General features: G+C 36.5%; 1 protein-coding gene across 1 annotated transcript; it reads right to left on the bottom strand.

Moving 5' to 3' along the window:
- Positions 1-12547: 12547 nt before the first annotated feature.
- Positions 12548-15389, bottom strand: LOC128239157 (protein CEPU-1-like). Its single transcript, XM_052955656.1, has 2 exons — positions 15261-15389; positions 12548-14425 (listed from the first exon to the last, which is right to left on the bottom strand). Exons 1-2 carry the CDS (start codon positions 15307-15309, stop codon positions 13515-13517), a joined length of 960 nt encoding a protein of 319 aa, XP_052811616.1. The 5' UTR covers positions 15310-15389; the 3' UTR covers positions 12548-13514.
- Between the last annotated feature and the right edge of the window lie 3259 nt (positions 15390-18648).

The following is an 18648-nucleotide window of genomic DNA, read 5'->3' as shown; positions in this document are numbered from 1 at the left end:
GCAGGTAGTTTACGTCTTCATCTTCGTTAAGGAGGCGCGTCATTAAGAATTATTAGCCTTGTGTGTACTGGTTGCCTAACTTAAGCGCACTGCTCCTTACACTATATTGGTAATAAGTTACGTATCGAAAAAAATGTTAAATAACTGGTTACTACTTAATATATATGTACACTAACCAGCAAGCTGGGTTTTGTTATTCAATATGACTAATGGTACATGCTAGACTTGAATTACACTGTCACTACTACTGTCCCAGCCGTAATATAGGGTACGGACACGATTATTAGTTGAGTGATCCAGACTGTTGGCTTGGCACTGACTAAGTGTTCTGTTGTAATTTTCCTTTGAGTATGGCGTTTCGCTTGCAGTGTAGATCGTAGATGAGGGATCTGCTAATGTCTTCTACACTATGGACTACTTGCTCACTATTTCCAATAATGTCTTTCACCGGGCAGGCGGTGCAGTCCGTAATGCATTGTAAGAGCAACTCATTGTTTGCAAGAATGTGGTCAGCGATATTGGCATTTGTCTTAGAGGTCAAGGTATGGGACAGGCGGGATAAGTATTTCTTACGAACAAGATGTCCATGATGGACTATTTTCTTACGACCCGTATTATCATTCGGAACTCCTCGGCCATTTTTTCAAAAACAACCTCGGATGTATGCCGGTACATCTGTTGAAGTAGTCCGTATTTTTTTGAATAAAAGCATTAATTAAATGTAGTGTTTAAGAGTTGTATTCATTGCTCTCAGTTTAAATTGATTGCCAGTGAAGTGTATTATTGCAAACATAATTACGATTCCCAAGAATTAAGTCATAAATTTTAACTACTAAATAAGATTACTACGCGATCTATTTGCAGCGGACTTAATCGTACCACTTTTTAAGTATGTAAACCGTCCATATACATCCGAGGTTGTTTTTGAAAAAATGGCCGAGGAGCTCCGAATGCCCGTATTATATCCGAGGCCATATCTTGATACTAGCCGAGGAGTTCCGATTGCGAGTCTCGCAAGCCACGATCTTCGCCTTTCCGTTGATAATTCTCGGGTCCTGTCATCTTGGTGAAGAATAATTTCCGGTAACCGAAAAAACTTTCTGTTGTCTGATTTGTTTGCCTTATTATGACATTTAAACACACTGCATGAATTTACCATTTTCAAATGAGTTCTGACTTCTCTCGTCTGGAGGTCAACAATGGCTGCGCTTATCAGTCTGTCCCTCCAAGATGGCGGCTATCGATTTGATTACGTAACGTGCAACCTCTCTATGACTTCGTGTTTATATGAAGCCGTTTTCACCCCTGGTGTAGTGGCTTCTTCCGGGATGCTTCATTACTGGCTCCCTTCAAGTGTTTGTTACAGTTTGAATAGATTACTGACTAACACCATATGTTCAGGCTGATTGTTTTAGAACAAAAGGGCTTTTTGTTCTGACCGAACAGTGTTAGGTTAACATGTTTTTCTATATATCGTACCGTCTTCGTTTCAGTTTATACATTATGTTTCATTACATTATTTTTTTATTACGCTCAACACATAATACAGGTGAATAGAGGTAGACATAACATCATATTATTCTATATACCTAATTTATACGTCCAATCGTAGACGCTCTTTTAAACCACGTGACCATACAGTATTATTTCCGTATTGGGACGCACGCGCGTACAAAAATTCCATTTTTTTCCGTATTGTACAAATCACAGGTCCCATGCATAAATATAACATAATTATAATATAAAAAAAACAACAACAAATAATGAGCCAGGTTTTTTGGGTCAGATGTTAAAGCATAATATGTTTTAGCGTTCGTCGCCGGCATCACCTAGATAAGTTTCAGCACTGTCACTACATCTGAAAACATACCACGTTATCCTGGTTCCATGCATCTGATAGCTTTTGGTATGTGTTGTACTATGAGTTTGTCGATGTCGTTCAACGTGTTCGCAACCTGTACTGATTCCAACAGTGTATACACTAGCGTCGTCTCGAGGCCGCCCATGTAGAATTTTTACAGCATAGAAAAACACGTCAGTATATACGATGAATCGCAAATGATAACAATTAAGTTTTGTATTTGCTTCGGACTTTTGAAAGTCAATTAAGGAACTGTTTTGGACACCTAATATTTACGAGCTATTGTCTATGTTTTCTAAGCAGACACCTATCTTAATGCTCCATCGGAAAAAAACAATACCCGATATGACTGTCACCACAACGGCATCATGTCCTATTATCGATAAGAGGTAAAATCGATGACGGACATTTTGTTTCGAAAGCAAATTAACCCCATGGATATTATTTGAAAACAACAACACACTTTTGCCGCCACTGCCGACCCAGCTTAAGTGCCTCTGTATACTACGCGTGTACAAACAGGAGCGGGTCCAGGATTTGACGTTAGAGGGGGCGGAATTTAAGGGTGTAACCTTTTGACTTGCACCACTCCCTCAGAACCGAAATATATTTGGCTTAAAATATTGACAGGGGGTAGGGGTATCCCCCAAGGAAAATATAACACTTTCTAGTCAGAAACTGTGCATTTTGGGCGTATTTTGTTACACTTTGCTTCTATATCGAAATGAAAAGGAAACTCTGACTATGTTAGGGGGCGCGCGACAGGTGCGTCCATCCTGGACCCGCTAGTGACAAGTATACTATATTACACATGCCATGTGCATATACAACCATACAAGTATATTGAATGATTACTACTAAACCAAGACTGGAGAGGCGGAAGGAGATATCAAGAGGTTATACGCGGAAACACCATGAATACATTAACTGCGTTCAGACCACTGTCAGAAAATGATGTTAAGAACCTTGTGTATGCATCAAAATCTGCAACATATAAACTTGATGTCATTCCAACCACACATTTGAAATATTATTTTCACAATTTATCCCATTGTTACTAAAAATATAAATCGGTCTTTGACATCTGGTGTGTTCCCTGATGAGTTGAAAGGTGCTGTGGCTAAACCTTTGTTAAAGAAGAAAAGGCTCCCTCTGTAACTATCGGCCTGTCTCACTTATCATTTATCACCAAGATTATTGAAAAAGCTGCAATAAAGCCACAAGTTGAAAATTTGTATATGCTTACTTTTACGTTGGGTCACCTTGCTCTGTTTGCACTGGGTCGGTTGAATTACCGGATAACCGGGAAGGCTGGGGTTAATACTATATTGTGAGTGAAGAGGGCATATCCAGAGTGAGGTTGCTTAGGATGGTTGGGGAAGCTGGAGGAAGGAGGATGATGGTGACCCATCGAATTTATTATATGCTTATGCTAAAATCATTGAAAAAAGATATGAGGTGATCGGTTTCTATAGACCAACGAATAAGTATTGCATTCGGGCGATTTATTTTCATATGAGAAAAATACACACTTTTATATAAAGCCTCACCTGGGACCATTTAAAATTTAATCCTACTCCAAGGCCTAACCTGAAATAAAACAATCATTATGTAAATATGTGATGGAATGTAAATACCTAAAAACACCATTTCGTTTTTCAATACCTGTACATCAAGCTATTTCTAACAATGAATGTAGTTAAAATGTTTGTTCACAAACAAAATAAATCTTATGATATATTTGTAAATTAATATATGTGATGTTCAGTCACGCTTATTCATATCATGTTTTTTCATGATTAATGTAGTTAACCTAGTTAGCTTCTGATAAGATATTGGTCCCTTTCTGTGACATATCAGTAATTACATCCCACTTAGCTACATTCCGACAATGTGGTCATTATTTGGACCGCTGCTGTGACTGGCGGTGCCAGGGTGCATTGTCAGTTCTTCTTTCATCAGACCTTTAAAGTTTGTTTTCAAACGAAATGATACGTATATATGTCTTCTATAAAAAATGAAATAACAAAGCATGTATTTCATTTGCCTATAGAACCTGGCGCATTATCAAAGTGATCAACCGAGTCATCTTCTGGTGAAATATTGGTCCTACCTATTGGCTCTGTGTTTCTATGGGGTGAAATAAAATAGTAGAGTACGCAATACAAACGATTCCATACACATTAACACTTTTCGTTGATTTGCAATAATGCCCCATCAAATTATGATAGTTATTCTGAAGTACGTTATCAGTGGAAATTTTGATATGTATAGAAATCCATTTCGGTCTGGCCTTGTACCCAAATGATCACATTTTAATATTATTGTGAATAATTAAGATAATTGCACAAAACAGTCTTAACGATGCATTGAACCATGTAACTGATACAGTACGCAGTGTTTTCGATAAAACAGATGTAAACATAATATATTTATGTGATCGCAAGATTTACTACATGTATAAGAAAATTGCACGTACAAAAGAAAAGTGCCCTTTACAAACGCATAATGTCTGAAATAGAAAAGTAAATCAAACAAGATTCCAGAAATTGATCGACCTATCAATGTTAACGAAAGTGTAAAGGCTGCTTATTGTCTTTAAATTGAAAGGCACATGGTAGTGATTGTTTACAAATAAACATCTTATCGAAAGTATAGGTAACTTATCAACGCATTTATGTGATATATTCAACTTTATTTCGAACTCGGGCTTATATCCCGATAAATGGGTGGAAGGTATTATCATCCCATTGCATAAAGAGGGTAGTCATTCATATATGCATTAGTTAAAAAGTAGTGAAATGATAAAAAATCGATTGTATGCTATATTAGTAGATATGATGATATAGTTTGATTCTGTTTATAGAAATGCCTTATGGATGAAAATGTATAAATGTGGTATCCACGGGTAACTACTTCGAAGTATTTGTGTACCAAAAAATCAAATTATGTGTAAAAACATGTTCTGACTATTCTGAATATTGGTTTAAAGCATTGGAATTAATTTCAACTCTTTTGTTTTATCTCTTTGTCGAAGATCTTGAGTTACATCTACAAAATAATGTTGATTCAGGTTTACTATTAATGATATAGTACTATATGGCTATTGTAGGAAAAACGCCTTCCGAACATTTAGATACTTCGGACGATTATTGTAATACATGCGGTCTTAAAGTAAATACTTCTCAAACTGAAATTGTGGTGTTTCGTAAACGTGGTGGACTTTTAGCCACTGAACATTGGACCTATGATGGGGATGCCATCGACGGAGTGAATGATTTTTATCTCAGGAATGTATTTAATTATACTGGGAACTTTTCCCTTTGATGCATTCGTTTTACCTGTTTTGAACTATGCATGTGAAATATGGGGAAGTTCCAAATCCAAAGAGATCAAGCGAATACACCTTAAATATTGCAAAATATTGTGGTAAATCCAAATACTTGTAATGCCTGACTTTATGGTGAACTCGGAAGATATCCGTTATATGTTAATATATTTATATATATAAATTATGAAACATTGGATTAAAGTAATACATACTAATATTTTTAGCATTTAAACTGTGTATGAACCAGCTTTAGCTGATTGTAGTTGAGGTAAAGGAACTGTGAATCCAATGTCAAGAAAGTATAAGATGATGATGGTTTCATTTATATATTCGATCATGTTGTCAATACATATCATTATGTATGTTTGTAAAAAGTTAAATGTTGAGTGGTAGAGACCTTTAAATAAGATTGGTTCTGTTAATTAAATAATAGTTCTGTTTTAAGTATGTATACATTATTTAAATATACTTTATAATATGAAAACTATACATATATTTTGTTGAGAAGCCTACGTTTATACTTTACTTAACTTAGATTATCTGCGTTCATTTGTTCGTACTCAAAACGTAGTTTGTTTCTTGCAAATAATGCTTGCAACTGTAGAATTATTTAAACTATTGCCACCTTATTCGCAAATAAAATCTAAATTTAGAATGCCCACGTAAAACTTGTGTGATTGTGAATAAATGCAATATTGAATAAAACTGCGCACGTTCTTCAATCGTTTAACTATTATTTAAGTGCTGGTTGTGTATTAAGTATTTGCAAAAGAGCGATGCGATTGCTTACCTTCGCAATTGAGTGAAATCCATTCTGCAAGCACGGTTCAATTTAAATGTACAATACTCTGTTTGTACCACATTTACCTGTCAAAATACTTGCATATCGCAGTTAGCCGCATCGCGGTGATATGCCGCGCACATGTATTCGAAATTCGTACACACACGGCATCAGATGAACGTGGTGATGACACGCACCACCGAGTTGGCTACCGCGGAATATATCGCCGCGATATTCCACGATGACAGCATTTCTCCCACGGTGATTACGCGTGTCTGAAAGACGTCAGAAGGCAGGGAACACATACGCAGCAGACACTTAAGACTATTCCCTATACGCATTTCATAAGGGTATACTGGAGTCGGTAAGATCATATGTATTCTCAAAGACGGTGTCAGTGCATGGCTCACGAAGAAAGGAAATTGGGTTGTCAGTTCGACAATAAGATGCCACACCCAACTCCTTGGGATCCCCTGTTTGGATGGAACAGGCATACTGCCCTACTTTGGTGTGGCTGGTACGACCGGAAGGAGGTAATGTGACTCCATAAGACCGGGGACTGGCATCTTAGAACATTTAGGTTATCTCCTGGTGCCACCAACGGACTTCCATCTCGGACCAGCTTGGCCAAAATTGACCCCCAACTTCTTGGGACCATCTATCTTGGTTGACTTTCTTTTGTGTGGCTGGTACGACCAGAAGGAGGCCATGTAATGCCCTTAGACCAGGTTTTAGAATGTATTGGACATTCAGGAATATAACTTAGCAACGCCCAATAACTTCAACGTCTTTAACGGGACCTTTATGGGTAAAACAAACACAGTGAACTACTTTGGGTGGATGGTACGACCAGAAGTAGGCGATGTGACGCCCTAAGACCGGTGAGTGGTATAACATGAAGACCATATGTTATTACGTAGCACTGCCCAATAATTCCACCTAGGGCTCAGCTTTGACTCAAAATTGACTCGAACGTATGGGAAACTCATATTTGGTTAAAACGAGCACACATATCTAATTAGGGTTGCTGGTACGACCAGAAAGAGGCGATGTGACACTCTAAGACCGGATAATGTCATGTAGTGGTCATCCAGGTAAATCACCTTGCACCATCCAATAACTTCAATCTTGGGGTAAAGTGACCAAATTTGTCCCCCAACGTCCGGGGACCCAGTATTTGGGTGAAACAGGCATATTAAACCTGTATTTGGTGGCATGTAATACCATTATGAGGCGATGTGACGCCCTAAGACCAGGCATTTGCATCTAGAGGACATCCTCAGCTATCACCTAGCACCAACCAATATCTTCCATCCAGGGGTCAGATTGACTAAAATTTACCCCGAACGTCTTGGGACCCGCTTTTGTGTAAAAACGAGAAATGTTAACTACATTTGGCTGGTGGTACGACAAGAAAGTGGCTATGTGACGACCTTTAACAGGATATTATCATGTAGGATACATCCAGGGTAATCACCAAGAACCGCAAAATAACTTCCATCTTAAGGTCAGCTTGACCAAATCGACCCCAACGAAACCTCGTTTTGGGTAAAAAAGCGAAATAAACTAATTTGGGTGTGAGGTACGGCTAAAAGGAGGCAATGTGACGCCCCTATTCCGGATATTGACATTGAAGTGACAACCAAGTGTCAACTAGCATCCACTTAGCATCGCCTTATAACTTCCATCTTGGTGTCAGCTTGACTAAATTGACCTCAAACGTCTGGGCTCGTATTTGGGTGAAACATGCACACCCATTGACCTACGCTTGGTTTCTGGAACAACCAATAGCAACCCATAGCAGCCTATTTAGCGATGCATAAGGCAATGTTCACGGGCTTAATGCGCCCAAACCAGAGTTTTCCCAGCACAGTGGCCTATGTGAGGTTGAAGTGTTGCCAAATGCCTACCACCCTGGCATAGTGGCGATACCCATGATTGTTTCACGTGCACGTGCCAATGCCCCGAACATGACCCATAGCAGCCTATTTAGCGATGCATAAGGCAATGTTCACGTGCTTAATGCGCCCAAACCAGAGTTTTCCCAGCACAGTGGCCTATGTGAGGTTGAAGTGTTGCCAAATGCCTACCACCCTGGCATAGTGGCGATACCCATGATTGTTTCACGTGCACGTGCCAATGCCTCGAACATGACCCATAGCAGCCTATTTAGCGATGCATAAGGCAATGTTCACGTGCTTAATGCGCCCAAGCCCATTTGCGACACCCATGATTGTTTCACGTGCACCTGTCACGGCAGGCAACATCGGCTATTATATAAGCTGCATCCTGTTTTCTACACAGGCTAAATCGGCTACATAGGCTGCACGCTGCAGCCTGTTTACTACACAGGCTACATAGGCTAAATCGGCTACATAGGCTAACTTCACAGACATTTGATTTGCTGTTTTCTCAGAATGCTATTCGTTTATGGCATATACTACGATATATTTCCGGTGAAGGATAGTCGGGGGCGACTTCTATCAGTGTGTGCATACCACGTGATACATTGCTTCATAAATGCTACGTCGGAAGGCAAACATTTTGCTTCGAATGAAGACTTAAAACAAAAATAACTTCATTATTTCTTCACCATTTTTAATGAAACATAGCGCAGTCTACGCCGCTTACGGAGCCCCGCCTTCGGTGTTTTACCAGGGCTCTTTATGCGGCATAGACTGCCCTATGTTTCATATAAAATGGTGTAGTAAAAGAAAAGTTATCTTTGTATTAAGTCTTTATTTTAAGCAAAATGCTTGCCTTCCGACGTAGCATATATGACGTAATTTATCAAGTGGTATACACTTTGTACCTCGCCTATGGACTTTGATCCATCATCTTCATCGAAAATTGGTTCCCGCAAAAACGAACAGTGGGCTTATGTAAAGCCCTTCATACATGTAGTCAATATTGTCCACGGCGGCTCCAACGACATTGTTTTGATTACCCCAAGTAAAGAGATGCACCTGAATATAAAAACCGGCACCTCTAAATGTAGGGGTACACCTCTATTTTGGGTTTAGCAGGGCGGATCCAGGATTTTGCATTAGAACGGGCGTTATTTAGGGGCGTTACCTTTTGATTTGCCCCCTTCCACAAACCGAAATTTATTTGGTTTAAAGTGTTAGCAGGGGGGTTTAGGGATACTGTCCGAAGAAAAAAATATTGATTTCTAGTCTGAAATGGTGCATTTTTGGCGTATTTTATTACTTTATATTTCCTATATTGAAATAAAAAGGATAAACCTGGATGAGTTTAGGGGGGGGGGGGGCACACCCCTGCATCCGCTAGTGGATAGGGTTAGTGGCACACTTCACTGTATATGCTCTCGAACAATATCATATAATAGATGAAATGCATCTGTTTTGTAAATTAATTAACAAGACTTATTAATATTTATTAATTAATTGATACTAATTGAATACAACGTTATTGTCCCTTTTTAAAACCAAATAATGCGCAGCGGTGTGTATTAAACACAATTTAATATAATATATAAATAGTAAAATCTAGCTAAATCATCGTACATTATATGGTTTTCAACGAGACTAATGCCGATTTATTTATTAGGCCAATTTTATTATTACAAACGCAATTTTGCCAGGTGTGTATATCAGGGCAACTCTCCTCATTTCAACGTCGTGGGACGACCACAATCAAATCAGAAGATATTTTATATCCAATGCGAGTCTTATACAGTTCAAACAGACAATTTAATGATATTTCAACGTTGAAACCCCCCAGTATGGTTTGATTTTTACTCAAATTTCAATATATTAAAGCTGCACTCTCACAGATTTACCGTTTTGACAACTTTTTAATTTTTGTCTTGGAATGAGCAAATTTTTGCCAAATATCTGCAAAATAGTAATATAGGACTGCTGACAAAAAATCACATCGCAGAGTTTCATATTTCCGTTCGAAAATTAATGTTTTATAGCTTAAACCGTTACTTACCGTTTAATTTTTGAACTTAAATATGAAATTCTTGGATCTGATGTTTTCTCAGCAGTCTCACATCACATGTTTTCATGGATTTTCGCAAAAATTAGCTCGTTCTGGGACAAAAAATGAAACAAGTTGTCAAAACGTTCAATCTGTGAGAGTGCAGCTTTAAATTAGCAAGTAACTTTCGTGTTATCGACGACGCGACGTCAGTTTGGGATAGGTCTCAAAGTTGTACCATGAAGGATCACGTGATCAAACTGGACCAGCCAACATTTTTTATTGTAAAATAAAGATATAGAATATATATGATAAAAACATCACTTATAAACTAACAATTGCATAAAGTGATTCAAGAAGAAGGCAACATTAAGCTACCAACAAAGAAAACGTTTGTCTTTTACAGTTATTACAAACCTTTGGGCACATTCAATGGGTATTTAATAACTTGTCATCAAGCTCATAGGCTTCGTTTTTGTATGCTTCTGTTTCCGATTATATCGGCTAAATCTAGTGGTATTTAAATTACATGATAAATACAATACACCCTCTCAGGTAACACCTTCGAAAGATTTTTCCTATCAAGCTAGATAAATTATAACATTTTTACCAACTACACGACAATGTACCTTGCTGTTATTCCCATGTATATAATGCTACTTACAATTTTGCTATTTAAGTGTATTCGAGTACCCTTTTAGATATAACCTTGAAAGAACTAACTATTTAACAGTGGTATGTCAACTAGCGGAACCGTGCGTATGTGGATTGCCCGTACAGCCGGGAAAACTAGTTAATGTTATCACTGTGTTCAGTGCTCAAATCCTTCTTACTTTTTGTAATTGTATGCATGGGTATAATAAGGAACAGGTTTTATAAATACTTCTTCCATGTTTGTACCTATTTTAAACTATATGCTTTTACTTACAGGTCACAACCTGATTGTTATGTCTTTATATGTTATGTATGTTCGTTATTCATGTCGGAAAAATAGCGCTTTGAGCTTTGGTTCTCATATACCCGACTTAAAATAAAAACTATTGTATCTTGTTTATTTGTGCTAAAATTAAAGGTAATTCTAATTGATTAAAGTGATATTTACTCAAAAAGAGAAATATAGATATGTATAGATACGTGTGTGTAAATTTGAGTCTAGTGCATTAAATTATCAATGATTTAATTTTTTTCTCACATTGGAGTAAAAACATTATTATAAATATACACTACGATCCAGTGGCGCCCCACCCCATCCCCCCTAAAATTACCGAAGTGATATTTTCATATCAAAATGGTATTGGACCACTCCCGGAAAATGGGATATGGTCGTCATATGGACCTATAGGGTCAATGTCGTGGTTACATTTTGTCTCACTTCAGCCACAAATCGTTTTCCGATCATTATATGAAAAACGCTTGAGCCTAGAGACCTCGAACTTGGTAGAGATCCCTCAAACATAACCAATATCCTAACTATTGTTAGGTTAGTTGGTCAAAGTTCAAGGTCGTGGTCTAAATCCGATTTTGTTTAATAACTGAAGGTTGGTTTTATCCACGTACCTCAAACTTGGTATCCTGATTAAATGCATCGGCTTCCTTTAAGTCATGTTTAAAAAGAAATTCGCGACGTCTTTGATGCTTTGGATCAAAATTAGTCTTGCAATATACCTTACATTAAAGTGTCCCTTCTTTGTGAATATAAAGTTAACCGGCCCATATATCACAATATTTTGATAAAATCCAGTTTTAATGACATCAGCTGTCCATATCATGTTTTTGGCTGATCCTGACCTCGCCAAAAATATAATATTGGCCGCTGACGTCATATAATATGGACCACTAAACGTTATTAAACTGGTGAGTGCTGATTGCAATTTTCACGACGACATTTTTTCGCAAGTAAACCTTATTAGATTTGCTCAATAAAACACATAAAACTCATTATACACACCTTCAGGGGCTGACTGCCCGGTCCTTATACTGTCATATGGCCCTCAGTGGTGTGTAATATTTCTTAATTATCACATGCTACTCGGACAGTAATTAGTGGTAATACATTTTGCATGGTTTTAAACATTATCGTACAAGTTAAGATAATTTTGACAAATATTGTATATGTATTTCACGGGACGTAAGAAAACAATATGAACACGTAAACGCCGTGCCTGTACCAACACCAACGTCGGACATCTATTTATAGCACACCGAATAGGCATTTTCAGTTAATTCAGCCGTGCTGTAAATCTATATCTGTCACCCGCCATGCTAGATGAGTCACGCGCTGTGACGCAATACGTTTTATTTATTTTATTACACACTTTATGTAAGCATAATTATGATATTTCATTCAATATATACAGTGTGTGTAAAACACGTGATAAATTAGGTCATACATAAAAATAGAACTGCTAATGTTTGACCTGACGCAATGTGAGAAAGTTCCTTTAAACTAATTTGAAAGGATGAGTAAGCTGCAGCCACTATACGTAATATGGTTTAGTAGGCCAGGCCAACTTTTCGTATTTGACGAGGGATATCACAGTAATTTTTATAAAGCAAAAACAGCCAATAAAGACATCGCCATTTTTACCACCATATTTTTGTTTCTAAAACATCAGCTCGTTCTTTTGAATACGTGTGATTTGAAGCCGTTTTCGCTCGCCTTCTCATGGCTTCTTCCGGGACGCATCATTATTTTTTAAGTCTCATCAATGCAACATTTATTCATTTCATGATAATAAACACACAATATAATTCATTTCCACTCAAAGTATGAGTTTAACGAAACTATCGTAACAGCATATTGCTATAACAACAAACGAATAATACACATACAACATGGAGTTATGTACTTAAATCATGATATACATTATATTTACACGATAAAAACCACGAATGAATGCTAATCCTGGTATAAAAAATAAATTGAAACAAGGAATCTAAATAACTTGCATAATTAAGAAATGGAGGATTAATTATCATCTTAGTAAGACATGAGATGAATTGATAAGCACTTATTTCTAGATTTACTTTAAATACACACAGTTGAAATAAAGAAGCAGAGTTCAAACTGCAAGATCTGTATTTTCGTTCATTTCCTTAACTTATGAGTAATCAGAAAGCAATACCTTTTCGACCAGGCCCCAATTTTTCAAAACTTTTTAAGGTTAACAGGCTTCAGAATCTGATTTAAATAAGCCAAAATACATACTTATATTTGATTTTGATCAAAGAAAAATGGTTAATTGTGATTTTTATAAAAAATAAATCCACCGTAAAGTCTAAAAACTATTAAAGATTGAAATAAATAGAACACAATTCATAGAAAACCAAGAATAGTGAAATTAGCTTAATCCTGTTATATAAGACTTTAAAAGTTTCGAGAAATTGGTGCCATGCATCAAAATCTAACATTAACGCCAATACTTCTACTGGTTTATAAAAATATTTCATACATCGGCCATATCAAGTCGGTATCTTTCACAAGTTCCCAGTCAAAGTTTGTTCTGCTTTATTTCTGCTTTATTTCGAAGGCGTAATGATTTTCGATTTATTTTGTCGTACTTCGTATCAGGGACATTTGATCCGTTGGCGTTGATTTAGTTAGGTTCCTTAAGTTCAACGACATTCACAATTGCATTGGCAACGCGCCCATCTCCATTCGCCTCGCACGTGTACGGTCCAAAGTCGAAAACGGTCAGTGTACCCTTGCGTGTAGCCAAGGTGACAAACTTAGCCGGTATATGTGCACCTGCCGGCTCTATGTTAAAGTCATATTGCCATGTTGTAGACATCACTTTGTTCCCATGAACGTCAATCCAGTATGTTTCGTCTAACGGCTCCCCTTGCGCGATACACGCTAACGTAGAAACACCTCCCTTTTTAACGTAAAGGGTCTTTTCCATGACGTCAACCTCAACAGGAAACTTAACTATAAGATTGATTGTATAATCCTCGGAACTTACGGAATTCTCTCCACGACACGTGTAGACGTCGGTAGCGTGACGCGTGATGTTAGGTAGAACAAGTTTGCTGCCCGTGATGCCGATAGGCTTTTTGTAGTCACCCCTAAACCACGTAATGTTCGCTACAGGTTCGCCAGTAAATGCGCAGGAAAGGTGCACAGTGCCGCCTTCATCGACGCTCACATCCGATGAGTTTGTACCGCCACAGTCGATTTTCGGATCCACCAAGATCAGAAGTTGTACGTTGGACAGCACCACTTGTTGGTCTGTCGTGCACGTGTAATTCGCCCCGAATGTGTCCTTGACCGACTTAATCAGAAGATTCCATTCAAGTTTGGACGTTTTGACAACCTCAATTTGGTTCGCGTATTTGAGGACACGTGTACCGGAAGTGAGGAGAGAGTCCTTGGATGAATTCCAGCGTACCGAGACCATGTCAGGTTCCAAATCTGAAGACAGGCGGCATGGCAGTATAACACTATCCCCGCGCCGGACGCGGAGTTTAACCTCAAGGGGGTTTGCATAGCCACCAGAAAGTAGCAGACCTGCAAATAGACGTCAGTTTGTTTTTTACGTGCAGTAGATCAAAGGTATCTGGTATTTACATTTGCCATTCAATAATATCAAAGTTGGCTGAACCGTATCCATCCTGATTTCACTTCATATTTGGTTTAATTCAAAGGTGATTTAAATTTCCTCGAAACTCTATTTTGATAGTAATCCTTACATTGTAAAAATCCAGTATCCATTGTCAATTCGAGGGGTGAAAGCGAAAAGGTTCTATCTGCTTCTTTATTAAATGTCACTTAGAACCTTTTCGCATTCACCCCTCGAATTGTAAACTGGTAAAAAAATATTTTTTCTTTACTGGCAAACCAAATGTTTCCAAACATTCAGGATATAATTAATTTCTGTTACATAGTAAAATGTTGTCATATTTTGAAATACTTATGTACTACTTTGATGGAGTTATTTCATATATTTTTAATTAACAAACAATAACCAATAAGTAATAAATACTAATTTAAACAGAAAGTTAACCCCCTAAAATAGTGTTACTAACGCTTTTCGACACAAAGAAGTATCTGCTGTAAATATTTTCAAATATTCAAGAAGAAGTAACCCTTATTAGAATTTCTTATGACGACTTAGCATGTTGCAAGAGTTTTGTTCACAATACACAAAAACATAAACTCGTTGATGTTTAACCTGGTGAAATGTGAGAAAGATACTCTAAAATGTTTTAAATGAATGAATTAGCTACAACCACTCCACGCAAGAGGAATTATGAGGTCAAGCCAACTGTTCGTTTTTGAAAAGGGATATCACAGTAACTGTTCATTTCTACAAAAGTAAAATTGGTTTCGTATTTGTGCTTACCGACAAGCAAATATCCAGCCAACAAAATCCTCTCCATATTTACCACCATAGATCTTGTTTTTAGAACGTTAGATCATTGTTTTAAACAGTGTTAACTTTAAACCATTTTCTCTCGCGGTGTTGTTGTTTCCTCCAGGATGCTTTATTTCCTGGTTCCGCTTTATTGTTTATTATAGTTTGAATGGATTAGTCACTAACACCATATGATCAGGCAGAATATTATAGAACAAAAAGTTATTGTGGTTTTTGGACGGTACTGCGAAGCAGTGCCGTTCATAGGTATCATGCTACTTTTCGACAAGCATGCATCATTTGGTCCCCGGCTTCATACCTCAAACAGAAGCGTCCAGGAACCAGTTTTAAACGGAAGTGCACGGCCAAATAAAAAAGACCTTTTGTCCGCTATTCATAAGTACGCGAGTCAAGTAGCGCCCAAAGGCGGCTGATTCATATTGTAAAATATATTCTTCAACTGTAATTCCACAATATTTGACAATGCATTGTTAAATTAAAATACAATGGTTACATATGAATTGTTGGTAGGTTATACCTTTCCCTTATGACACTAGTGTTTCATGAAAAACTTATTCAGATCGGCTTCTTTCAACAAAACATCGCCATTTTGGAACTATCATAGCAGGTGCGCGTTGTCTTGTGCTAAAAAGCTGACCCGAGAGCTGACCATATAAATGAAGAGGGAAACGCTGACCAGAAAAAATGGAAATTGAATTATTTCTGTTGAATTAATTTTAATGGGTTATTTTGATTTCCTTGTACTATTGAATGTATTATAACTGATTGATTATAAATATTAGTATAATTTATAAGAGCGTCCAGTTTAAGATAGATGACTTTTTTTATCATTTGTAGATATAGAAGTATCAATCTACATCTAGGCCACACCACGTACATTAAATAAATTTCAAAACTCGGCAACCCATAAAACTTTAAAAAATATATCAAGATATTTTTATTCATTTTTTTGGTCAGCCTTTTCCTCTATATCTATTGTTCAGCCCTTAGGTCAGCCTTTTAGTATCCCTCCGTTCACTTGCCATTCGATAATACTTAGCGCTGGGATCTGCCATTCTTATCTAGGAAAACAACAAGTGGGATATAGACGCGGCTAGCGCGTCAAGATAATTGACTTTCATACATAATTAAAATAAATGATTTTTGACATATTATAATCATTTTCACTCATTGCATGTTTTTCTGCTACAATGTTATCGCGTTTTCATGTGTATCATTTAGATTCATTGTTTTCACATTATTTCTTCACTCATGATTCATTGCTTATCTCATTTTATGTAAATGTCTTCTTGTTCAATTGTAAATAATGACAAATGCTGCTCAAAAGAGTGTGATAATGGATGTACTCTTCCTGTCATTCATGTTATTTGATAATTGTCAGCTGCGGCATCTTCCATTAATTGCATTACTTTCACTTTGCCTCAGATTTAATAGTATGTGTGATGGTTTTATGTTGTTGCTATTAGAACAGGGGTTATTTTGATAAGCCAAATATCCTGTACATTATCATTTCGCCAAAGTAGTTCATTATAGATTCATATAACACTACAGACTGGTGAATTGCAATGGTAAACTATTTTTCAATTCTTTTAAAAGAAATCCATCCTTTGATATAGCCTTCATCTTACACCATTATTGCAAGATGAAAAAAACTGTCCAAAACTTTAATGGAATTTATATCTTAGTGTACATTTTAATTGAGTTTTTGAACCGAGTAAATCCCAGTTATTTAAAAAAAAAATAGCTTCTGAGTGTGTCTTGTAAAAATCACAGGACCCCCACATGCTATTCTTTAGTGTATACACACAGCTGAGACCGGGATAGAAATATTTATTTTTTCATTTAAAATATTGCATTTTTGACCTCATACTAGCCCTTATTTATAAGTTTGGTCTTGTTTTAAGGAAAAAATGATATTGCTGATTTTGGTACTTTTGGTTCATCCCCAATTGATCCAATAAATCCTGGTATAATATTGATAATGATGGAGAAATAAAGACATACTTAATTTTTTATATGTAATGTTAATTGGGCTCAATTTAAGACCTATTCAGATTATGAAATAAAATACTGCATTATAACTTTTATTAAATCCTAGACCAACTATAAAAACGCACACACGAGAATGTTCCTTTCATATACCTTGTTCTTATTTTTCTGAAATTGAACTGCTGGTGTTTAGGCATTGGTCTATGACAGGTGTGGTTGACTGTTGATTTGTAAATTTAACCAGCTACGATAACAACATCATATGCATACACCACTGTCAGCATTTTAACTGCTACAGCTAATGAAGAACATCCAATAGCTATACTCTTATATTAGCTGCCATTTATAAATAATATTCAACATTAATTGTTTAAATCTATTTTGTATTACATTTTTCCTTTGGGATTCATTAAAAACATTTACAACCTATCAATAAAATTTATATCCGTATGCACTTCAGTGTTCATGTTTTGTGGTTTCCTTCTTACCAAAGCCAAACTAGTTGTTGTCATAGCCTATTAGTTGTTACCTATTTTTTTAACATTGCCATGCTTAATTAAGCTAGACCTGCTTCCATTTTCCGACTCCTTGCTGTTTTATTACTATTCCCCACTGTGCCCTTTTGGTAGCCAGAGCTTCAATCAATAATTATGAATTAAATTTGATATTCAAAAAAAGTTTAAAAATAATACAGAAACATAATTGTTATACTTATATGAGATAAAAGCAACCCTTACCATTTGTATTCTTATTGAGAGTAGTTACAACACATGCACAATAGTTTTTTAACATTGACCCTTGGAAATGCCCCATAAGCGCTCTTTCAATGCACATCAAAAGATCACAGTTTGACCTTGCACCCTGCCCTTTTTATATCATAGCTTGGGTCCTGAATTCCCACTTAAGAAACTTTCTTCTACAAAAAATACCAGACTAGGAGTGTTGTACGGTCTGTTTCAATCTGTTTCACCATCGATATACTCTTCATATATGCCTATTGCTATATTGAATTGCAAAAATTAATCATATCTTATCATATTGTTATATTTAAACAATGTCAGAGAACTGCATATTAGTCCATTTTTATCGAATTATTTTGACACTGTGGATTTTTTGTATAGATGTATTACATTTACACATTTACTGTACAGTTTTAAACATATTTTATAAAATAATATCATATAAAAATCGTAAGAATACTACATTCTTCTAATATTTCTTTTCTCAATTACTCAACCTATGTTGAATACAAATATTTTATACAAATTCTTACATTATGGAACTGTTACCATGATGCAGCTTCTAACATTGCATACAAATTAAGAACCGTGCGGATAAATTACAACGAATATTGAATATGTACTCG

The sequence above is a fragment of the Mya arenaria genome, chromosome 6 (assembly GCF_026914265.1).
Source record: "Mya arenaria isolate MELC-2E11 chromosome 6, ASM2691426v1".
Classification (NCBI taxonomy): Eukaryota; Metazoa; Mollusca; class Bivalvia; order Myida; family Myidae; genus Mya; species Mya arenaria.
This window is presented reverse-complemented; position numbering and strand designations above follow the sequence as displayed.